Below are 25,533 nucleotides of genomic sequence, written 5' to 3' on the forward strand. Positions count from 1 at the left end.
ATAAGCTTGCGAGTGTTGAACCGATCTCTGACAAGTGAGGTCCGTTATATTGTAGTAAGCTGGCTATACCTCCTTGTTCAGGTTCATCAGAAACTTCTGCAGCGACACAGGGGGGAGGGGGGGTAATTACTAAGGTAAGGGCAACACACACACCCAGTAACACCACCCCCTTACATTGGCAAGAGCCACAAGCACACACACGCCTACACTGCCCTCTCACCTTGGAAAGGGTGAATTGAACCTGCGCTCTGGGGGTGGCCACTTTGAGAGGGTTGACTTTAGATTTGGTCATCTCTACAAAGCTCTCGATCTTCTCTGACTGGCCAGCTGGTAAGTCTAACATCTCCACAGCAACTGCGGCTCCCAGGGCATCTTCTCGAGCCCATATTACACCATCTGAAGAAGCACACACTCATCACCAATCACATACTCATCAATAGAGGACAGGGGCGTAGCCAGGATTTTAGGGAAGATATATATACTGTATTTAATTGATTAAACGCCCGGGCGTTTATTTCCTAGCAGCATCTGTAGAGGGGGCGTTTAAACGAGATGCGAGCTTATTCGAAACGGGCGTTTATTGTTTCAAACTCTTGCTCATCAGCAGTTATTATGCTCTTTTTGGCTGCTGCCACCACAGCTCTCAGCTTCAATCTTAAGTCGTAGGAGTGGTGTTTCTCCCTCTGTGTCCTCTCTGCCATAATAAATAGTATCTATTTATTCTATGCTGCCATTGTTTCAGCTGGTTCCACGTGCTAATTCAGCTCCACCCACAGTGCCACGCCCCATACATGGGCAATTATTTAAGAGGGGCGTTTATTGACAAAGACAGCTTTTATTATGGGCGTTTAAACGAGATGGGTGTTTAATCAAGTAAATATGGTAAATGAAAGAGGGCGTGAAACGCCGGATTTTTAGCCGCACAGTGCCGAAATTTTCTTGACCAGAAACCACATCTCTTATTAATGACGTCATAATTAACTTATGCCAAGCTGGCCGTGGCCGAATCTTTATTTGCATAGAGAAGCCTATTAGCCACGAAAGAGAACGATTTAAGCCAGAATAACCAGAATAGCTCAGTGTAGAAACTGAATCGTTTTGCTTGCCTACTAGCTAGCTAACTGCAGCAAGATCTGGAAGAGACGGGGGTGCTCAGCTGGATAATCAGATACATTTCTCTGTGATTTGTATACTTGCCTCAGGCTGGTTGGGTGTGCTCGAGCACCCCTAGCACCCCCCTGGCTACGCCCCTGGAAGAAGAAAAAAGTTAATGGCTTGTAAGTATTAACAGGGCAAACATAATTATTACCGGTGTAGAAGCGATATGGCCCCCCGGCCCTAAAACACTAGCGATTTAGGGTGTTGGGGGGGGGCCTATTACGCTAGTGATCTAGGCCCCCATAGTGATTTAGGGCCCCCCTAGAGAAGTCTATTCTGAGCAGTAGAGTCAAGCCAGCACAACAGTAATAGGAGGTTGAGTTTGAGAATCAACGGTTATAATGTTTATGTAGATCTAAGCTTCCAATACAGAGTAATTACTAGCCTATAATTTGTGCTGCTTGCAGGTCACTGAGGATAACAGTATTACTGTCAGTATATATAGGGCAGCCATATTATGTGAAAAATACCTGCGTTACAGTGTATTAGCACAAATAGCCATTGTACACAGCACATGCTGCTGGAGGATGAGGCTGAGGCTACAAGCATAGATACCATAAATTACTATCTACACGGCAAGTTATAAGTGGGGGCCACATATCACTGGAGGGGCCTCAAAGCGCTAGTGAAATAGGGCTGTGGGAGGGCTTCCAAATCGCTAGCATTTTATAGGTCCGGGGGTCCCAAAATAAGGGGGGCCTATAATCGCTTCTACACCAGTAAAGGATCACTTCAGGTGCAAATAATTATGTAGATATACCTCGAAAAAAGTCGCGTGTAGCCAATGTGTGAGTTTAAGCTTCTTAGCTTTTATACAACATTAACAACAAAGCTTTAACTCGAAATCTGCCACAATTAAAACTAATAACTTGTTCTGTAAACGCAGTGCTATGGCATCCGGGTAAGTAGACTCACATGTCACACACAGACAAACAAACAAACCAAAGTACTACCAGAAGCCCATAAATATGAGAAGGAGCGGCTGACTACGGGGCCAGGGATCACGTTTCGTAAGTGGCTACGACCGCATTTCTATAATATGAAGAGTCACTAAGATTAAATTATTAAAATTTTTTCATAGTAAACAGCATGCTAGCTCAGCACATTTTTACTACGGAAGTAAAACAGGTAGTAACTAGTGTTCAAGCTGGCGCTGTGCTAATGCCTCTCGCCATGTTTTTGCTTTCGCTGAAAAGTATTAGAGTGTTATATTAGTTTCTATAATGAATATTAAAGTTAGCTTATCTATATAAAGTCACTGAGAAGAAAAGACTTATTTACATGCATCTATTGCTGTATTATGTGGCTTACCAGGACCTCAAGAAAGAAGAAAATTGATTCTTCCAGGATCTGTGTAGTTCAGTGTATATAATATCTAAGAAGAAAAGACCTGTGTACATGCATATTGTTATCTATATTGTTATATGGTGGCTTACCAGGCCTTCAAGACAAAGATGATTCTGCTAGGAGGATCTGGATCTGGATCTTGGATATTATTTCTCACACATGGGGAATGAGCGCGCATGCGCATTACATCCACAGGAATAATTAAAGGGTGTGTCCAAAGAGATCAATTTTCACAAATGGCTACTGCTAGCTAGCTGTTTTAACAGATATTTTCTGAGTATTGTAGCTAACAAAAAGCTAGCGCTTTAGTGCAAGGCCAACTCATATGTTGAATAGAAAGTTTGTGCGGACAGATGATGCTATGAAAGATTCTGAAGAGACTGCAACAGCCTTCAATGTGAGTCAAACTAGCCATAACTCGAGAAAGAAGCTTTAGTTTGCTAATCCACGAATCAAAATCCAAGAGAACGTAGCTAGAAGCCTATAGAAGCTGTTAGCTTTCGTCGCATTGCAACCGTTGAGCAGTTACAGCTGGAACAGACACACACACACACAGTCAGCTTTACCGTATCCCTTGTGCGGCTACGCCTCGAGGCATAATTATGATGTCACAGACCCTAATTAAATTCCTCATACTCTTAAATGAAAAGGCCTATTAGAGTAGAGAGGCAATTTTAAACAATGTTAGATCCCACTTGTGTGTGTTTAGCAGGGAATTATGAGCCATAATCTCATAGTTTCCCAGGGAATTATAAGCTTGAGGGTATAAAGTACAAGTGTAATTTTTAAATGTTACAGTATAGATCTAACTACATACAGAAATGTTAAATGAAGCTGTTCAGTTTTGAACTAAATGAAGCTGTTCAGTTTTTTCTCTATAGAGCTTGCTGCGTTGATGACATGGTGGAGCCAGTAACATTTCCTTGATTGTATGCAATTGTTACTTGGCAGTTGCTAAAGTTCAACACTGGCTGACCATGGCTGGAGTTTAAGTGAGTTGAAGTCGTCTTGTTTATTTCTGCGTTGAAACTTGTTTCGCGGTCTGATGAGAGAATTCTTGAGACAGCATGGTGTTGTTTGTCACTTGTTCGCTCATACATTCGAAGGGACTCTAACGATCGATGTCCAGTCCTTTCCTTGATTATTTTCTCTGGAACACCGGCATTGTACAATTCAGTTGCACCAGTTGCTCTAAGACTGTGGTTACTTTTGAGTTCGATTCCTCCTTGTGCACAAATCGTGTTTACCATTTTGTACAGCATATTCTTTCCAACAGGAACAGATGAGTACCACTTTTGAGAGTCTGTGACTACTTTCCTCAGTGGTTGTAGATAAAACAGATCAGCATCGATAGCCTCTTGAGGGAGTTTGCTTATATACTTGTCAAGCAACTTACAGTGGCAACGTTCTCCAGCTTCAGGGACCTCTGCAATGAACACAGATTTGTTGTCCAGTTTTAGCTGTGCAATTCCTCCAGCTCGATTCTTTGAAGAATTCTCAGTGTACGTGTAGCCATCTTTCTCTCTTCTCAGCTGTGAGAGCCTCAAATCTCGGTGCTCGACGCCACCTCTCAAACAGAAACATTTTCCGTTGTAATAGAATACAGCTCGTAGTAGTGCCAAGGGATCGTTCGAACCGATAGCTCCTGAGGACCAAAGCTGGTTTTCTTCTTCTTTTGAGAAGGCTTTTGCGTGTTTCTTGTCACTTCCAACCCCCTGTTTACGTAGTTCTCTGAAGACAGAGTCCATTGTGTTATGGAAAGTTTGGAATCTCGGATCCTTTTTTGCAAAGAAATTTGGACATTTCTTTGCATCCAGTGAGCGCATATATCGGAGAATACCAGACAGGATGCTGTGTATAGTTGTAGGAGGGTAGGGTTCTCCTGTCACTTTTCTTGTCTCTACGATAAAAATAGAGAGCCAATGATTTAGCTGTTCTGGGTCCATTTTCACAAGCAGGTCTTCTGGGCATTTGTTAAATTCGTCCTCCATATTCATGTTTCTGTGCTGCAGCCATGTTTCAAAATTTTTGACTGCCCATTCAGTCGACTCTTGCGTCTTTTTGGGAACAAAAGTTTTCGATAGTGTAGCAAGCTGTTCTTTGCTTGCCGTACAGAACCGAGAAGCTTGGGCTGTGGGGTGTGGCTCGAGTGCAGGTTTTTTGCAAAAGAGGGGGCTGGGCTCGTTTTTTGCAGAGCGCTTCCTGCAGAAGGCGGAGTCATAGTTAATCCACTCGTCCATTCCTATGTTAAAGCAGGGCAATACAGGGCCAACAAGAACTTTTCTTAGCAGAGAAGAAGAAATCACTCTATCAGAACAGGACATTTTCAAAAATAAAGCTGTTGCTAAGGCTTGCTGCTTTTATAGATGCACTTTTGCCTGAGGCAGGCTAGTACACAGCCAATGAAAAGTGGGATCTAAATCAGTTAGCACATGTGCATTCGGTATCTATGTGTTATATAGTGTCCCTCATCCCTCGGGCTAAAGCCCTCGTGATACGGGACACTATAACACATAGATACCTCATGCCCATGTACTATCTATAACTTAATTACTATAATGTATCAATAATGACGCATTACCTAGATCGCAATCATCTACTACATCATAGTTAATGTACGTACGTATAAGCAGAGAACTATAGAGGCAACTTTAACAATGTTATCATACTACTACAATGCTTTACATGCAACAAACAAGCGAACTTTATTTATGGGTGCTAATGTGGCTTTGCATAAATAGCACTGCAAAAACCTTATACAGGTACTTACAGGTACGTGTAATGATATAAAAGTTACACGCAAAGTGTTATGTTTTCTGCTGATTTGGCTCATTACACCTCGGGCATGCGCAAGCAAGGTATACGATAGTGTGTTTGTGGACTGCTCTCTAGGCTTCTAGCCATGTTTTCTTGGATTTGCAAAATAATTGTTGCTTCTCGAGTTATGCATTGTTTTGCTTACTTGGAATGCCATTGCAGCCTTTTTAGAAGAGTGCGTAGCAAAAGTTGTCTATGGAGTGTTGCTCTACTTAGTAGTTAGCTCTGCTAAAACGCTAGCTATTAGTAGCTGCAAGGCTGCTAACATGATGCAGCAGCCTACCGATTCTTATTAGCAACAATCATGATCAATCATTTCCAACTCTTTTGATTCTGAGCTGCTTGTTGCATGCAGCAAACATGTTTATCATGACATCAATGTGTATTAGCAAGTTAGTAGCTTTATGTATAATTATAGTAGACTCTCGTTAATTCTGTCACCCTTGGGACAGTGCAGCTTGGCCAGAATAGCGAGGTGACTGTATTCAGGAAATAGCCGCGGCTTAAAACCGACCTTACCTCGAATCTAATAACTAGGTTCTTGTCTCGAGAATAATGAAGGAAAATGAATCATTATACTCTCTATTTAGTGTATCCAATTTTATCTGCCAAACCACACCTAAAACGTCATATCCGGCCATAATAAACTACATCGAAAACCTAGTTTGGGGCAGCCAGCACTGGCCAGTATACGGAAGAGCGAGTGGCTGTACTACTTCAGGATGAGTTTTGTGCAGTAAACATCTAGCTAGCAATCTATGCCAAACCAAATGGCCGGTATATCGAGGTGGCCGTACTTCAGAGAGCCGGAAGAGTCTACTGTATAGCTTTGACACATCCACTGAATGCATTAGCACCTGCAGTGCATGCTTTCATTTGAAAAAATTTTATACCCATAAAACACTGTTACGCAGTTAGGAATACGTGTATTAAGATTGATACCGTATAGCAGAAAATGTTTGTTGGGTGCAAATCCTCACTACCGTATAGCGCGAAATTTTCGAGGCACTTATATTTCGTGGATTAGCCTCTAAAAGTATTTTCGTTGCAGAATGTTCGCGGAATGACTGCTTACCGGAAGCCACGCCTTTAAATCTTGCACGTTATAGCAGGTAAAGAACGATTTTCGTGGACTTAATTTTCGTGTAGGATTGCTAACCCACGAAATCCACGAAAATTAAGCCCCTCGAAAATTTCGCGCTATACGGTATTTGGTTCCAGAGCCCTCAGCAGAAATGTTGTGTTCTAACATTTGCATTTCAATGCCAGGAAACCACACCCACCAACAGCTTTGAATGTGAAATACCGGTGCGTGGGAATTCATTCCAGTTTTAATTTTCGCATTAACTGCTCTGCCCTTGAAAAATGCAAAATTTTGCACCTCACGAAAAGTTCCCGCTATACAGTATACATGCACACAGAAATTGCAATCACTTTTATCACACAAGTATAGCAGAACATAATAATCCAGCCACCCACCATTCCCACTGTAGTGAGCCCCCCGTCTTGTACTGGACTGACAGACAGCAGTAGTTCAACCAACTCCTCTCCAGTTAACAGTCGAGTGTCTCCTTCTTCATCGTCATCACTCACTACATGGGGAAAAAACTAATGTAGCCAGCTCACAGTGATAATGGCTGTATCTCTAGAGTACATACAAAATGCATTTTTGGGTCCCTAGCTCCACTCAATAAGCCACTGGTTATGTGCTAAATGTATGACATAATTTATAAGTGCTTATAAATATTATCTATAGTGCTTTAAGTTACTTTTTGAATCAGAATGGTCTCGATCTTCAAACTGAAGGTCTAACACTTTCAACTGGAGGCTTCTTAGCTTCAATTTCACCAAGTGCTGGCTCTACTGCAAAGTTCGTGCCTTGGGTTTCGATTGTTGAAGTATCTATGGTGTCATTGACGGTGACTGTCTGGTCATCCATTGCACATTCATCAGAGGAGGTAGAGTCATGGCGACTAGATTAGACTCGGAGCCAGGTTCTGATCCTGATTCCAGCACGGGACTCGGACTTAGTGAATTCAACAGCTCGAGTTGTTGCAGCCGCTCAGTTTCCATGGTAGCAGACCAGAATGCCACAGTAAGGGACGGACAGTCTTCAGTGAAGTACTTGAGCCATTCTTGCCTGCATTTGTTATATACCGTATAGAGCACATTTGTTGAGGGTATAAATGTTCACGGTTTTCGCGATTAAGCATGCACCGCTAACATAATAATTATAAAACCACAAAATTTAATACAGCAGCTACAGTACAACCTCGATTATCTGGACACCTTGGTTCCAGAGGCAGGCTGGATAACCGAAATAGATAAACCACGCCTTGATTCACCCACTTTATTGACAAACAGAAGTGCCACATGGTTGTCTTGCGCATGCGCAGAAGATAAGTAGGCTTGTCTCTATAGTAACAGCTGTAGCGCGCATTTAAGGGACACGCCCATTTTCGAAAATTGCCAAGCCGGATAATGGAGGGTCCGAGGTTCAACTGTATTCCCCAAAAATTAAATCCGCGAAAACATTTCTATTGGTTATTCCGCGAAAGTGTAGTACAATAATTTCTATGTGATACCAATCAGTCAAAATGATATTATTGTTAATTCTCACCGTTGCTTGAGTGTTAATAGGTCGGACTTGCTGATGAGCACTACATTCACTTTCTCAGACTTTATTTCCTTCACATACTTCTCCTGGAGAAATGGTACCAAACAATAAGAGATCACAAAGCAACTTGTTGAGCTCACCAAGTCTTCACATCGGAAGAGAAGAGGATTTCGTGCATCAACGATCTGCACCACCACATCACTGAGCAAAATACAGCACTCAATCATGTGACAATCCACATCTACCATAACACCAAAGGAGGTACGACACGAGCACCTCGATTAGGCTTGGTCACATGTGACTAATTTAGCCTAATCGAGGTACTCGTGTCGGACCTCCTCTGACATAACACTCTAAACTTGATACAAGCATTATAATTATTATTGAATTGCCATTAATTTTGACACAACTTTCAGCACTGAACACCGTAAATGCAATGTAGTTTATCTTGATCATTCTCACCTTCTCTCGATGACCCTCCACAGTTGTCTCCAGAACTCGAGGTTCCTCTCAAATGGAGTGAGGACCAACTTCTCGTTCTCCTCCAGCACCACGAGGCCCCTCCTCCACTCTAGGAATGAGTCCCTCTCCAACTGGTCCAGCTCTTTTCTTGTTGTCGTGGAGTCCCAGTGAGGCCTGGAGGGGAACAAAAACAGCATTTAGTGGCTCTATTTCTCTCATTCAAAGGTAGCTAACAACATCAAATCTTTTTGATAAGTATATAATGCCATTATGGGCCTTCAAATCTCCACATAAAAAAAAACTATGCCAGTTTATTGTGTGTTCTGATACTATACCTTACCTTCTGGGGATGCATAGGAACTCTTGATGATCTTTCTGAGCTTGCTCGATCTCTGCATACTCTGATGCACTGGGCAGACCCGTGTAAACACTAAAGTCCACCACCCGTATATTCAGCTTCTCTGCAACGACAAAGAATGAGACACAAACCTCCAAACTATATAAACTACTAAGATCGAGTGTAGGCATTAAGTGTAGTTTTGCTAAATACAAAAATTATGCGCTCTGCACAGCGTACCTGCTGTGAATTCAGTTCCTGCCAGTTTAGCGGTGTTGAGGAACTCGTCCAACCTACTCTCCTCAGTCACAGAGCGGAGGTTCAGGTGACCCCACTCGTACCCATCCTCCAACTCAACTACAGGGAATTGAATACTCTTTGGTAAGCTAGCTAGGTGCGTCAGACAGAATAGACATTGGTTTGATGATGATAATTGAGCTGGTATCAAAGTGTACATGCTATCTCTAGCTCTTGGACTCAGATCATTGGATATCATAGTCTCACCCAACTGTCTGCCTGGGCTTTTCCAGCACCTCTTCTCCTTCTGTTTTTGTCCTTGATGATGGCCTTCCCTAGACCAGTCTTCCCACCTTTCTTTCCAGGTTGACTCTGACTCATGTCTCAACTGTAGATCTGTGTTTGTTTTGCTGAGCTGACTACACGAGGGTAAAGCAACACCCATGCGCAGCCACACCCTTCTTTGCTTAGCCTGGATTTTGAGAAGCGTTTGGAATCGAGGCTAGCCATTATTATGCCATTAATTTTTTGAGCAAATTATGTACTCATAACTATTATGCCATCCATGCTCATGACTGTGAAATAATGACAAAAGACAAAAGACGGGAATGCTGATTCTATGAGATGCACACAGTGCATGCACATGTACTAATAATGAACTCCTAACACATTGAGCAATGGCTATATGCTTCGAGAGAGTTCAGTACTTTCTTGACTGAGAGAACAAGAGTGGGAGTAGCGTAAATATCTTGTATCCTAGCAATAGTGTGGTTGTTAATTGATGAAGCTGAGATGGCAGAGAAGAGTCCCGTCCTCCCTGCATGGAGACAGAAAGAAAACAGATAATTTATAGAGCATAATACTGTAACAGCAATGACAATGTCATGCACCTGCCGATGTGATTGCATTGCTAAGTAACAACTCCCCATGCTGGTTGGTAGTGGAAATAACTATGCTCTAAAATAAGTGGCTATATAGACTTAGTGGTTGGCACACTAACAACCCAAAATACATCTCAGAAAATCTCTCCTCACGACAATTTCCGGTAGAGGACACCCGGACTCCTCACATGACTGTAAGCATTTCCTCCTATAATTATATACCAGATAAATATCTTGTATTAAACCCTGGCCTATGGCACAGTTACACAATTATAAATAAGCTCACCTGAAAGTGTTTCGTCCTCCCAGGAGTGGCAGACACTGGGACCTTCTTGCACTGAATGAGGGCATTGATGGTGGAGCTCTTGCCATCATTGGGGTATATACCTCACCTATACACAATGGACTAGTATTTTAGACAATAATATATTATTATTGTTGCTATACTAAAACTCCCTTGGTTACTTTTACTATGAATTTGCCTCAAGGGAAAAGTCATTACTACAAAGCAATAAGAATGCATGGTTATTTCTACAACAACAGTTTTAACTCCAAACCTAAATATCTCGCTAAACAGTCTGTTATTATCACTATACACAGTCATTGGGTCTCTGAATCAGAATCACTAAAGTGAACATCTAGATCTTCAAAATCCTGATTGTGATTAACATCCTTCTCATAAACTTCTTCAATGAATTTTCTTACATTGCAATCTTCCTCACGCTGACGATACTGATACCTCTTTGCTGCTACTATGAAAACCACAACACCTGCAACTGAAATAACAATGTTCACCAGGAAATAAACCAGTCCAACAAAAGGGGAGTTCCGCCAGATACTAAAAGGTATAAGAATTCCAAGAACACCAATCAATTGGAATAGTCCTTTAATGGCAAAGAAAATTCCAATGAGAAATCCTTTCATAGAGTGAGGGCTTTGAGCACAGATAAATTCAAACACTCCACCATAGATAAAGACATAGGCCACAGCAATAAGGGCTTGCTGAATAATGAGAAAGTATGGGGAGACATTAAGGGAGGGAGCACCAACATAATTATATGAGACATCAAAATGTCCAGGAGCAAACATTGAAATAGTAGCATTATAGTGGCTAGGGAGGTGACCAAACGTCTCAACAACTAGCGAGCAAAACAGACTAACAGTGATAAGACAAAGACCAATTCCAATTCGCCTCAGAATACCAGGGAAGTACTTTTGAAACAGAGGATGAATAAACTTAAGAAAAATAGGAACAAACAAAATTAAAAAGACGGGGTACAGAGTGCTACCATTGGTGAACATAGAATAAACAATTTTACTCACACTAAAAAATGACCAATTGTAATAAATATCTGCCTCCATGTGATCTCTAAGTATACTGAGAAAAGGTGTTGCAGCAATATCAGCCGTAAAAAATGGTCCTACTGAAAATAAAAGAATAAAGATTCCAAAAAAGGATTTCACATTCTCCACCTGCTCAGTTGTGAATGGTCCTCCATACTTGTCCTTGCCTAGATCCAGTCCAGTGGGTATGTCATCCTCCCAGAATGTAAAGGCACTGCGTTGAATAGGAATCTTGTTTCTTCTTGCAAAGCTGACAACTCTTGCAACCTCTTTGTAAGGGTTACCAATGCCAGTGCCAATAACAAACCACCTGCGCTTAGCAACACAGAATGTTACTGGTACACAAATAAGCTCAACTAACAGGACAAGTCCAAATATAGAAAAGCCTAAGAAATCAGTGGCATTAGCTGCACTCCATACCAGTTTTCCAAAGCTTATTCCAATATAAAGTGTGAAGAGAAACCAATGAACGAAAAGAAAGCTGTCTCTAGAAGGAGAATCATTTAATTGGTCAACCCCAAACTGAATAACATTGGCTAAAAATCCAGCAAATCCAATCAATAAAGAGATAAGTAGAAAAAATCCAAGTGCACAATTCACCACCATCATAAAAATAAATAGAAGCATGGAGTTGATAAATAGTATAATGATGGCGTTCACAATACCACCGATAACAACCGTCAAGACTCCACACCACATGGTGCATACACTACATCTCACAACTTTATATCTGCCGTATCGAACATCTGCCAAGTATCCGGCTAGAGGATAGAAGAGGAGCCAGAAAGCAAATACAGCATATATACCACTATCTATCATCTCACTGTTAAGTATTGGCCCTACTGATTGTACTCTCGTCAATAGGTAAGTGAGTAAGAAATAATTTTCAGGATTCAGAAAACCACCATATATCAAAGACATTAAGGCAGTCCAAATAAGAATCATTACTGCAGCCTTTGACTTGATCAGCACACTTTTCTTTTTGCCCTGTTTTCCATGATTACTTTTCACGAGTGGTGTGGCTTCAGTGCCATCTCTGCTGGCATCTGGTGCAGGAGTTTCATGAAGGGAAGCTTGCTCTATAGTTCCTTGCTCACAACTAGCCATTGTTCTTACTGTGACTGTATTAATTCTTGCTGTCAGAGTGTATAGTAATCAGAATATCAAAACATTTTTGTGGCAAGAATAATAGAATTATAGAGGAGCCCTACAACATGCACCCAGAAAACTCCATAATTAAATTCATTACCCTGTGCGTGCGGTGCGCAGCAGGGGTAGAGTGCATGATTGGTGTGTGTGTGTGACACAAAAATGAGCTGTTATAGAGCGAAGTAGACACTTTCATTGACTGCTTTAATTGTTAATGAGACAGTATTTAAAAAATAATAGGCTAGTTATAGTTGAAACTTGTAGGCGATCTGCTTTATAGATTTCACGATCATTCTTGATTCACTATCATTCCCAATAATGAAATGTGTTAAGGTCATATAATACGGTAAAGAGTTATTTTAAACCGGGGTGGTATAGCTATATACAATTGGGTATGATTTAGAGTGCCATGCACGTACAGTGACTATTGAGCCTGTGGCGACAGGTGGCATTGTGGTCATATGGAACCTGTGGCCACCAGGCTTCAATGTGACCACAACACCCACAACACCAATAATTCCCACCAATGCAAGTACAGTGCATACCACAAAAAGTACTTTCACTACTAAATTTGCTTCAAGGAAGAGGGGGTGGATTACTCCTAATAGACAATTCAATATAGCCTATTTCCACTTAAATATACATCATACGTAATACAAACAAATTGCAAATAACTATCCACATCACAGTCTTTTAATATCACTACACAGTCATTGGGTCTCTGAGTCATAATCACTGAAGTGAACATCTAGATCTTCAAATTCCCGATTGTGATTAACATCCTTCTCGTAAACTTCTTCAATGTACTTTCTTACATTACAAAGTTTATCTCGCTGTCGATACTGATACCTCTTTGCTGCCACTATGAAAGCCACAACACCTGCGACTGAAATAAAAATGTTCACCAGGAAATAAACAAGTCCAGCTCGAGGGGAATCCTGCAGAAACTAAACGGTAAAAGAATTTCAAGAACACCAATCAACTGAAAAAGTCCTTTAATAGCAAACAAAATTCCAATGAGAACTCCTTTCATAGAGTGAGGGCTTTGAGCACAGATGAGTTCAAACACTCCACCATAGATGAAGACATAGGCCACAGCAACAAGGACTTGCTGAATAATGAGAATGTAAGGGCTAAGATGAATGGTTTGATCAACAACAAATGGGCCAAAATCATTATATTTGACCTGAGGAGTAAACACAGAAGAGGCATTATGGCCTCTAGGAAGAAGGTGACCAATGGTGTCAACAAACAGTGAACAAAACAGACTAATAGTGATGAGACAAAGACCAATTCCAATTCGCCTCAGAATGCCAGGGAAGCACTTTTGAAAAAGAGGATGGATAACTTTGAGAAAAATGGGAACAAAAACAACAATAAACACAGGATACAGAGTGCTACCATTAGTTATTATAAGGAGAAAACTTTGTCTAATGGCAGCCTGAAGTGAATCAATGACAGGACATTCTACCATGTGACTTTTCAGTATACTAAGAAAAGGTGCTGCAGCAAAATCAGCAGTAAAAATTGGTCCCATTGAAAGTAAAACGACAACAATTCCAAAAAAAGATTTCACATTCTCAACCTGCTCGGTAGTGAATGGTCCTCCATACTTGTCTTTCCCTAGATCCAGTCCAGTGGGTATGTTATCCTCCCAGAATGTAAAGGCACTGCGTTGAATAGGAATCTTGTTTTTTCCTGCAAAGCTGACAACTCTTGCAACCTCTTTGTAAGGATTACCAATGCCAGTGTCAATAACAAACCACCTGCGCTTAGCAACACAGAATGATACAGGTATACAAATAAGCTCAACTAATAGGACAAGTCCAAACATAGAAAAGCTATAGATAAATAACGAAGCTGTACTCCATACCAGTTTCCCAAAGCTTATTCCAATATAGAGTGTGAAGAGAAACCAGTGAATGAAAAGAAAGCTGTCTCTAGAAGGAGACTCATTTAATTGGTCAACCCCAAACTGAATAACATTGGCTAAAAATCCAGCAAATGCAATCCAAATGGATATAAGAAGAAAAAGTCCAAGTGCACCCATTGCTAACTCGAACAAAACCCATGGTATGTATGAAGGGTTATTTGCAACCGAATTGCTATGTAACATCAGTGGCCAAAAAATGGCGTTCACAATACCGCCGATAACAGTCACAGTCAAGAGTCCACACCACGTGGTACAGACACCACATCTCACAACTTTATATCTGCCATATCGAACATCTGCACAGTATCCGGCTAGAGGAGAGAAGAGGAACCAGAAAGCAAATACAGCATACACACCACCAGCAATTTTTATCTCAAGAGTCTCAAAACCGAGTTGTGGTGTATTGGCTAAGAAAGAGTAAACTTCAGGGTTCAGAAAATTACCATAGATCAACGACATTAAGGCAGTCCAAATAAGAATCATTAATGCCGCCTTTGACTTGATTAGCACACTTTTCTTGTTACCATATTTCCCGTCACGAGTGGTGTGGCTTCAGTGGCATCTCTGCTGGCATCTGGTGCAGGAATTTCATGAAGGGAAGCTTGCTCTATAGTTCCTTGCTCACAACTAGCCATTGTTCTTACTGCACTTATAGCTATACCTAAAGATATTGCTCACTGAACACCCTTGTTCTAATCAGAAGATCAAAAAATTATTGTGGCAAGAATATAGAGGAGGCCTACAACATGCACCCAGAAAACGCCATAATTAAATTCATTACCCTGTGCGTGCGGTGCGCAGCAGGGGTAGAGTGCATGATTGGTGTGTGTGTGACACAAAAATGAGCTGTTATAGAGCGAAGTAGACACTTTCATTGACTGCTTTAATTGTTAATGAGAGACAGTATTTTAGGCTAGTTATAGTTGAAACTTGTAGGCAATCTTCGATTGCGACAAAAAACACTTCTAATTGTTGCTTTATAGATTTCACGATCATTCCCGATCATGAAATGTGTTAAGGTCATAAGGTCATAATACGGTAAAGACTTCTTTTAAACAGGGTGGTATATAGCTATATACGATTGGGTATGATTTGGAGTGCCATGCACGTACAGAAACTATTGACCCCTGTGGCGACAGGTGGCATTGTGGTCATGTGGCTACCAGGCTTCAATGTGACCACAACACCAATAATTCCCACCAATGCAGGTACAGTGCATACCCCAAAAAGTACTTTCACTACCCCCGATTCACTATCATTCTCAATAATGAAATGTGTTAAGGTCATTATTTTAAACCAGGGTGGTATAGCTATATACGATTGGGTATGATTTGGAGTGCCATGCACGTACAGTAACTATTGAGCCTGTGGCGACAGGTGGCATTGTGGTCGGACGGAACCTGTGGCCACCAGGCTTCAATGTGACCACCAGGCTTCAATGTGACCACAAAGCCACCAATGCAAGCACAGTACATATACCACAAAAGTACTTTCACTACTAAATTTACAAGAAGGAAGGGGGTGGATTACTACTAATAGACAATTGAGACAATTAATTATACAAACCAATTACTCAAGTATAAATAACTATCCGTATCACAGTCACTACACAGTCATTGGGTCTCCGAGTCAGAATCACTCTCAAAGTGAACATCTAGATCCTCAAATTCACGATTGTGATTAACAGCCTTCTCGTAAAACTCTTCAATGTACTTTCGCTCATTGCACAATTCCTCACGCTGATGATACTGATACCTCTTTGCTGCTATTATGAAAATTACAACACCTGCGACTGAAATAACAATGTTCACTAGGAAATAAACCAGTCCAACATAAGGGGAGGGCCACCAGAAACTAAAAGGTAAAAAAATTCCAAGAACACCGATCAACTGAAATAGTCCTTTAATAGCAAAGAAAATTCCAATGAGAAATCCTTTCATAGAGTGAGGGCTTTGAGCACAAATGAATTCAAACACTCCTCCATAGATAAAGACATAGGCCATAGCAATAAGGATTTGCTGAATAATGAGAATGTATGGGTTGACATTAAGTGAGGGAGCAGCAATAAAATAAGTAACATTATATGTAACATTATAATATGAGTCATAATATACATAATCAATAAAATGTCCGGGAGTAAACATTGAAATAGTAGCATCATAGCTGCTATGGAGGTGACCAAACGTCTCAACAAACAGTGAGCAAAACAGATTAACAGTGACAAGACAAAGACCAATTCCAATTCGCTTCAGAATACCAGGGAAGAACTTTTGAAACAGAGGATGAATAAACTTGAGAAAAATAGGAACAAAAACAACAAGAAAGACAGGATAAAGAGTGCCATTAGTGAACATAGAGTCAACTACGTTACCTGAACCAGTATTAAACAACGAAATGTTCTCAGCCTTCATGTGATGTTTAAGAATACTGAGAAAAGAAAAATGGTCCTACTGAAAATAAAAGGATAACGATTCCAAAAAATGATTTCACATTCTCCACCTGCTCAGTAGTGAATGGTCCTCCATACTTGTCCTTGCCTAGATCCAGTCCAGTGGGTATGTCATCCTCCCAGAATGTAAAGGCACTGCGTTGAATAGGAATCTTGTTTCTTCTTGTAAAGCCGACAACTCTTGCAACCTCTTTGTAAGGGTTGCCAATGCCAGTGTCAATAACAAACCACCTGCGCTTAGCAACACAGAAAGTTACTGGCATACAAATTAGCACAACAAACAGGACAAGTCCAAATATAGAAAGGCCTAAGAGACCAGTGGCATTAATTGTACTCCATAACAGTTTCCCAAAGCTTATTCCAATGTATAATGTGAAGAGAAACCAATGAATAAAAAGAAAGCTGTCTCTAGAAGGAGACTCATTTAATTGGTCAATCCCAAACTGAATAACATTGGCTAAAAATCCAGCAAATGCAATCAACAGGGAGATAAGTAGGAAAAGTACAAGCATACCCATCCCTGTCCCGAAAAAAGCATATAGAGCTGTGAAGGAAGGGGGAGACCAAATTAATAATAACAGAGGCCAAAAAATGGCGTTCACAATACCACCGATAACAACAATAGTCAAGAGTCCACACCACATGGTGCACATACTACATCTCACAACTTTATATCTGCCATATCGAACATCTGCCAAGTATCCGGCTAGAGGATAGAAGAGAAGCCAGATAGCAAACACAGCGTATATGCCACTATCTATCACCTCACTGTTAAGTATTGGGTTTACTCTCGTCAATATGTAAGTGAACAAGAAATAATTTTCAGGGTTTAGAAAACTACCATAGATGAAAGACATTAATGCAGTCCAAACGAGAATCATTATTGCAGCCTTTGACCTGATCAGCACACTTTTCTTTTTGCCATGTTTCCCATGATTACTTGTCACGAGTGATGTGGCTTCAGTGGCATCTCTGCTGACATCTGGTGCAGGAGTTTCATGAAGGGAAGCTTGCTCTATAGTTCCTTGCTCACAACTAGCCATTGTTCTTAGTGCACTTATAGCTATACCTAAAGAAATTTCCAGTTATTGCTCACTGAACACCCTTGTTCTAATCAGAAGCAATAAAAAAAACTATTGTGGCAGAATTATAGAGAAGCCCTACAACATGTACCAGAAAACACCAAATCATTATCCCGCTGTGTGGGTAGCACACAGCAGGGGTAGAATAATCGGTGTGTGTGGACACAAAAAATGAGCGAACTATACCGTATTACTAGAACACTTTGCAGGTGAAAAACTTTTATGAATGAAAGAACCAAATTATCAGAAATTTTGACCCTTTGCGATCTAACTATTGCATTCTGGCAAGGATCGTGTGTATAATTTTGCGGATTTTATTGTTGCGAATTGATCAACCATCGAAAAGTTCACAAATGTTTAGATGCTCGCAAAACATTCTAGTAATACGGTAGATCGATTCACTTCATCAATCTAATCGTTGCTTCATAGATTCACGATCATTCTCCATATAATTATAACGATATAATGAAGGTCATTACGGTAAAAAGTTATTGTCCGTTTTGCTAAACATTGAGGGCAAGCGAAGCCAGCACATATATAGAAAATGTACGTAGATCAATCGAACGACTTAATTCATTAAGTGAGGTATAAAGAGGTTTGTTTACTTCGCTTCAACGGAGCGATTTGATTTGAGTACAGTAATAAAGAGCGTAAGTTTTGTTAGTGCGATGTACAATTACATACATATATACATACAAATATACAGTCTTACATATACAAACAGAAAAAGGCATGTGTATAAGTCGCTAGTGTAAGGCTCGCGAATTATGCTGACATGCATAATTATATATTAAGAATATACTTATATTAAGTATACTTCTAGAACATTCTCTGTGGACTCTTATAATGCCATGTGTTCTTAGTTCATTTCCTGCATGATTTGTGTTCGAATGTTTCATTTTCTTTGATCTAGCTGAGCACATGCAGCTGAACCGGATGTCAATAGGTTATGGGCCCAGTGTCACAGTGCTAGCTAGCTGAAGTGAGTAGAGACTATTTTGTCGTTGTCTTGGTGCTTAACTTGTTCGTTGCGGTAGAGACTATTTTGTAAGCCAGGTTTTTCTGTTTGTCGTCTTGGTGTTTAACTTGTTCGTCGCGACAGTAAACTTGTTTGTTGCAGCAGTTGCATGAACATGGCTGAGAGCGTTAGAAGTACGGTATCGGTTGTTCCGCTGAACAGTAGTAACTATGCTACGTGGAAAATTCAAGCGAAGATGACACTGTTGAAGGAGAGACTGTGGAAGATAGTCGATGATTGCACCAAATGGTATACAGATGGTGGAGCTCTGTCAACATTGGGATACCTTTATAAACAATGGGATGACATTTTAGATCTGCACAGTGGTGGGTGGCCGCAAAGGTTCTGAGTGACAGTATATCTGCCTGGCATATGGCAGTGCTATAACTGACTTGTGGTTAACTATCCTTGTGGCTTCATACATTTGTGGAGTTGGGCTAGCCTCATTCCCAGCTAATCCCAGGCCAATTTTTATCTACGGGGTGGTAATGTGAAGTGCCATGCACGTATGTATGCAGCAACTATTGACGTACAGCAACTATTGAGCCCTGTGGCGACAGGTGCATGGCATTGTGGTCATATAGAACCTATTACCTGTGGCAACAGGTGGCATTGTAGTCATATGGGACCTGTGGGCTGTGGCTGTGGCCACTAGGCTTCAATGTGACCACAACACCCATTAGTTCCACATTAGTTCTAAGTACATTACATACCACCAAAAAGTACTTTCACTACTGAATTTGCTTCAAGGAAGAGAGGGTGGATTACTATACTAGATCTTCAAACATTTAACAATAGCCAATCTCACTTGAATATACATTACACGTAATACAAACCAATTACTCAACTATCCGCATCACAGTATTTTATTATCACTATACAGTCATTGGGTCTCTGAGTCAGAATCACTAAAGTGAACATCTAGATCTTCAAATTCCCGATTGTGATTAACATCCTTCTCGTAAACTTCTTCAATGTACTTTCTTACATTACAAAGTTCATCTCGCTGTCGATACTGATACCTCTTTGCTGCCACTATGAAAGCCACAACACCTGCGACTGAAATAACAATGTTCACCAGGAAATAAATCAGTCCAGCTCTAGGGGATTCTTGCCAGAAACTAAACGGTAGAAGAATTCCAAGAACACCGATCAATTGAAATAGTCCTTTAATGGCAAATAAAATTCCAATGAGAAATCCTTTCATAGAGTGAGGGCTTTGAGCACAGATGAATTCAAACACTCCACCATAGATAAAGACATAGGCCACAGCAACAAGGACTTGCTGAATAATGAGAATGTAGGGGCTAAGTTGAAGGGAGGGAGCAGCAACAAAATAGTTATCAGTTTCGTAATGTCCAGGAGCAAACACTGAAATATTATTGCCACTAGGGAGAATGTGACCAATCGTGTCAACAAACAGCGAGCAAAACAGACTAACAGTGATAAAACAAAGACCAATTCCAATTCGCCTCAGAATACCAGGGAGATATTTTTGGAACAGAGGATGAATAAACTTGAGAAAATAGGAACAAAAACAACGAGAAACACAGGGTACAGCGTGCCACCATTAGCGAATATGGAGTAAGAAAGGTTTCTTAAAGTAATCCCAAGGAGAGTCTCTGTATCCATGTGATTTTTCAGTATACTGAGAAAAGGTGCTGCAGCAATATCAGCTGTAAAGAAAGGTCCAAGTGATAGTAAAATGACAAAAATTCCAAAAAAAGATTTCACATTTTCCACCTGCTCGGTAGTAAATGGTCCTCCATACTTGTCCTTGCCTAGATCCAGTCCAGTGGGTATGTCATCCTCCCAGAATGTAAAGGCACTGCGTTGAATAGGAATCTTGTTTCTTCTTGCAAAGCCGACAACTCTTGCAACTTCTTTGTAAGGGCTACCAATGCCAGTGTCAATAACAAACCACTTGCGCTTAGCAACACAAAAAGTTACTGGCAAACAAATTAGCTCAACTAACAGAACAAGTCCAAGTAATGAAAGGCTTGTTAAAAATGTGGCAAAAACTGAACTTGACACTATTTTTCCAAGGCTTATTCCAATATAGAGTGTGAAGAGAAACCAATGAATGAAAAGAAAGCTGTCTCTAGAAGGAGACTCATTTAATTGTTCAACCCCAAACTGAATAACATTGGCTAAAAATGCAGCAAATGCAATCAACAAGCAGATAAGTAGAAACACTCCAAGTACACAATTCACTACTATTAAATAATTATGATAGAATACTGGAGGAAAGGTCTGGCAAACATGCCATAATTGTCGCAATAATGGCATTCACAATGGCTACAGCGACAATATAAGTCAAGAGTCCACACCACATGGTGCACACACTACATTTCACAACTTTATATCTGCCGTATCGAACATCTGCCAAGTATCCGGCTAGAGGATAGAAGAGAAACCAGAAAGCAAATACAGCATATATGCAACTATCTATCATCTCATTGGTCAGCATTAGACTCGCAAGCCGTCACTGTTGCAGGCGAACAGTAGACTGGTCAAACTCCGTGTTGAGACTTGTGTAACGTTTGCCACGATATTTGTGGCAACTAACCGCATGCGGTTACCACAAGATCAATGATAGTGACGTTTCACTAGAAACTCTGCGTATCACATGCAGTATACTGACGTCACGAAAACCGCAGCCACTTAAAATATTTTCTGATATGCTGACTGTGCAACACGAGTCTCTACACGGACTTTGACCAGTCTACTGTTCGCCTGCAACAGTGACGGCTTGCGAGTCTAGGTCAGCATGGGTGTGATATACACTTGCTGCCTTAAGAGAGAACTGATCAAGAAATAATTTTCAGGATTCAGCAAGAAACCATATATCAAAGACATTAAGGCAGTCCAAACAAGAATCATTATTGCAGCCTTTGACTTGATTAGTACACTTTTCTTCTTGCCATATTTCCCGTGATTACTTGTCACGAGTGGTGTGGTTTCAGCAGCATCTCTGCTGGCATCTGGTGCAGGAGTTTCACGAAGGGAAGCTTGCTCTATAGTTCCTTGCTCACAACTAGCCATTAATTGGTCTTTAATGTATACTACATAAAAGTACTCACTATACGTTTATGCAAAGTCATGCAAAGTCATGCAAAGTCGGTTACACCCATTGGTTTTCACACAATTACCCAAATAAATGCCCACTAGACCAGAGTTACACCCATTCTGAAGTGCATCCATTCTAAAGTACATGTAGCAGCCTTGCATGTTTATCTGAAGATCAATTAAATGAAGATATACTATAATAGAATGAAAGCACCCCGCGGGTGCTGATGCCTCGCCTCAGTGGATGTGTCAAATCTACATAATTATAACACTAGCCTCGAAAGTTTCACGACCAACATCCATCAGATAAACGGTGTTCTACAACAACACTTGATTCGAATCCAACAAAACCAGGTGATGTTTCAAGCTCACGCTCAGCACACAAGCATGCATATTGTTGACAAATCATAAATTACGTCAAAATCAGTAGTATACAGAGGAGGTACAACATGGGTTGATCTTTCTCATTAGGTCGATAATGAGTTACTCCCGTATTATATTTCTGTAGCATGACAGAATTTCACGCCCACATTTACCCATGTGACCTCCTGTCATAATTTATTGTGGAGGAATATGTGTGTGTACGGAGAAAGAAAGACTGAATATACGGAAGCATCACCACAACTTGCTCTCCTATAACTAAGTTGTGACTTAAGAAAATGAATAGCATGCATATACCGTATAATCTGGTTAATAAGCGCACATCAACTAATAGGCGCATACTGGTTAGCAGACCAAGAGCCTTGATAGAAGGCACATGGTTTCTGCACAGTTCTCTGCCCAACAACTGGTCTCCACACTTCTTTATAGATGTTAAGTCTCTTTCACTATCGGTAGCTGTGTTACTGCTGTCATGCAGATATGACAATAGACCTCTTGCAGACAAACGATCGAGCTAGCTAATGGAGATTTGAAACGTCATAGGCGTGGTTAATTTCTATAACCCTTTCCCGTTCAGCCACACACAATCTCGACACAATCTGGAACAGTTCCATCACTTTAGTTTGCATCTGAGCCCAACCCACCAAATTAGCTTGATGTTATCTCCGCCCCCAATGAAGTTGCTATGGCTTGTAGAGATGGGCGTGGGTCAATGGCTGTGCACAAACTAACCATCGATTTTATGCCTTGCTGCTGCCTCGATGGAAGTATGTGTGGCCTTTAAAAGCTGCACTCTGGTCAACTAAGCTGCTTAGCAAGCATGTAGACTATTGTAGAGCTTGTGTCCACTTGTGAAGTGCCTGTGTACACAAAATTAATGGCTTGCTGCTTCCTCTTCGAAAATATTCTATGGCTACCAAGATAGTCCAGAGGGTCTACCAATGGATACTACTCAGTCCTACATGCTGTATAGCTTGTTTTAAATTTTTTTTTTTTTTTTTAAGTGTCCTAATTGAACAGCTCAGCAGAACTTCAAAGGATAATGGCATTCATGATACTATCCAATCTGCCACAGAATCCAATATCATGCAATATTCACAAGTTGATAGCACGCTCCCTCCCAGATTGTTGTTGTAAAATTTACAACAATTTGACCGGTAAAGGGATAAGCACACCTGGATAATAGGCGCATAGAGGTCTGCTCTTTTCCCTATAGGCGCATGTGCTTACTAACCAGATTATACGGTAGTCATAGTCCCAAGTAACAAACTGGTCAAAAACTTATACATGTAGTGTAAAGGTTTGTTGCGCTTCTACCATGTTTTGGTATAAGTATGTGATACTACATTGTACGTCACTCCTGAACCAAATTTAAGTGGATGCGTATATTTAGTAGTTAATTAGTTAATGAAAGCACCACGGGTGCTGATGCCTCGGTGGAGGTGTCAAAGCTACATTAGACGTCACTGTTGTACTGTTCACCGTGCAACAGTGACAGCTTGTGATTCTAAAGCTACATAACATAAATTAGCAATAGTTTTACACATTATATATCACGATAAACATTAATTTTTTGCATTAATTAATTTTGCTGCAATGCAGGCAGAGAAACTCAAAGAATGCTTTTATACACACATTATATCCAGAGCCGTAGATAGTCTAGGTTTACAGGGGTGGCAAAATACAGCTGAAATGAAAAACTGTTTTGATATAATTATATCCTCTAAGTATAGCAGTTCATGGCAACTTGTAACTTGCTGTGGCACCAACTTAGCTATATTCATGGAGCAACTAAAAAGAGGTAGCTTGAGCTAATAAGGTGCTCCTGCTGCCCAGTGGCGTAGTAGAGCTCTGAATTGTACCTAAAAAAAAGGTAATCACACGGGAAGGAGGCAACACCCCCGCAAAATGTTTAACCGGAAACCACACCCAATAATTATCACGTAGAAGGCAGGTAATTGGCTAGTTGGGCGGAGTATCAGTTTTTGACATCAGGGGGGCTTAGAAAGGTCTGTATCGAATTTGCAATGTATCATTGTTTATAAAGTCGCCATGATAGTCTTACCCATTGTTGTTTTATATGCATGTAACTGTAGTAGACACGGTTTTGTAGATATACATACCAGGTTTCGAATGCTCAATTGCAAAGGACATACAAGACTGATTGCATTTCCAACTATTACCAAATTGCTGCGCATGCTTTCCACTTTGTGAGTCGTTGTTTGCGATGTATGCAAAGGAAAACTGGCAATTTGCAATTGAAAGAGTATCGAATTTGAAACTCGGTATCTGTACTAAATTTTAAGAATCAAATTCCAAACAATAGCAGGTCATAATAATTCAGCCACTCACCATGCATTCCCCCATTGTGGTGAGTGTATCTGACTGACAGACAGCAGTAGTTCAACCAGCTCCTCTCCAGTTAACAGTCGAGTGTCTTTCTGTCATCACTCACTACATGCACGGGAACAAAACACTGAAGTCAGCACCATATATACACTGTAGTAGGTTAACAGTGGTCAAAATATTCGTGGTTGAGCAATATTAATTTTAGTTGCTAAAGGTGGTCAATGATCGCTGGTAATATTCGTACTCTGGGATTCAACCACGAAATATTTGCCCCCCCCCCGAAATTAACCCGCTATACGGTACAGAAAGCACTGCATGGTTACATGTAGTTAGTACAATACGTACAAAATGCTTTTGGTTTCATGCTGCTCTATATACGTTGCAAGATTTGTTTTCATCTACAGCCGCATATTCTCGATTCGGATTCCAGCAATGGCACTGGGACTTAAACAGTTCGTTTAGATGCTCGGTTTCCATAGTGACCCAAGCTTGCCTGCATGCATTGGATAATATTTTATCAATGTAGCATAAATACTGAGTCAAACATTCATTACAGAGTTTTAAAAAATGATGTAGGTGCGTTGAACAAATTGCGTAGAGTTAGAGGTACTTTTGATTTATGCTAGACGGTATAACAGTGTACATGCAGCTAGCTTGAACTTATTTACAACGCAAATTGGGAGCTTCCAGCACCTTTTCAGGCTTTTCTTCGATTTCTGTTTTTGCCCAGACTAGGCTTCCACCTCTCTCTCAGTCTCTTCCACACTGGCTCATGACCACAGAGCTCAGCAAACTGACAGAATGCTAGCTAGCTAGATCTACTTAGCCAGCTTTACAGGCTAAGCAGAGATACATATACAAACACTACACATGGGTGAAGGTAATGCCCATGTGCAGTCCTAG

General features: G+C 40.7%; 2 protein-coding genes across 9 annotated transcripts; both read right to left on the minus strand.

Moving 5' to 3' along the window:
• Window positions 1–254: 254 nt before the first annotated feature.
• On the minus strand, window positions 255–25,463 carry LOC135333847 (large subunit GTPase 1 homolog). Of its 8 annotated transcripts, none has more exons than XM_064528858.1 (14): window positions 25,324–25,463; window positions 25,009–25,123; window positions 24,634–24,735; window positions 10,143–10,248; window positions 10,010–10,064; window positions 9,243–9,792; window positions 8,979–9,095; window positions 8,742–8,862; window positions 8,402–8,575; window positions 8,080–8,140; window positions 7,943–8,025; window positions 7,092–7,462; window positions 6,802–6,914; window positions 255–396 (listed from the first exon to the last, which is right to left on the minus strand). In XM_064528858.1, the coding sequence occupies exons 6-12, from the start codon at window positions 9,418–9,420 to the stop codon at window positions 7,225–7,227; spliced, it is 972 nt and encodes a 323-aa protein (XP_064384928.1). In that variant the 5' UTR covers window positions 9,421–9,792; window positions 10,010–10,064; window positions 10,143–10,248; window positions 24,634–24,735; window positions 25,009–25,123; window positions 25,324–25,463; the 3' UTR covers window positions 255–396; window positions 6,802–6,914; window positions 7,092–7,224. The 8 variants fall into 8 exon arrangements, with proteins under 8 accessions (XP_064384928.1, XP_064384927.1, XP_064384929.1 ...); XM_064528857.1 differs by having other exon boundaries at window positions 24,976–25,123; XM_064528859.1 differs by lacking the exon at window positions 25,009–25,123.
• On the minus strand, window positions 12,975–21,293 carry LOC135333855 (solute carrier family 15 member 4-like). Its single transcript, XM_064528869.1, has one exon. It carries the CDS (start codon window positions 14,763–14,765, stop codon window positions 13,251–13,253), a length of 1,515 nt encoding a protein of 504 aa, XP_064384939.1. The 5' UTR covers window positions 14,766–21,293; the 3' UTR covers window positions 12,975–13,250.
• Window positions 25,464–25,533: the final 70 nt, after the last annotated feature.

This window comes from Halichondria panicea, chromosome 3 (assembly GCF_963675165.1).
Source record: "Halichondria panicea chromosome 3, odHalPani1.1, whole genome shotgun sequence".
Taxonomy (NCBI): Eukaryota; Metazoa; Porifera; class Demospongiae; order Suberitida; family Halichondriidae; genus Halichondria; species Halichondria panicea.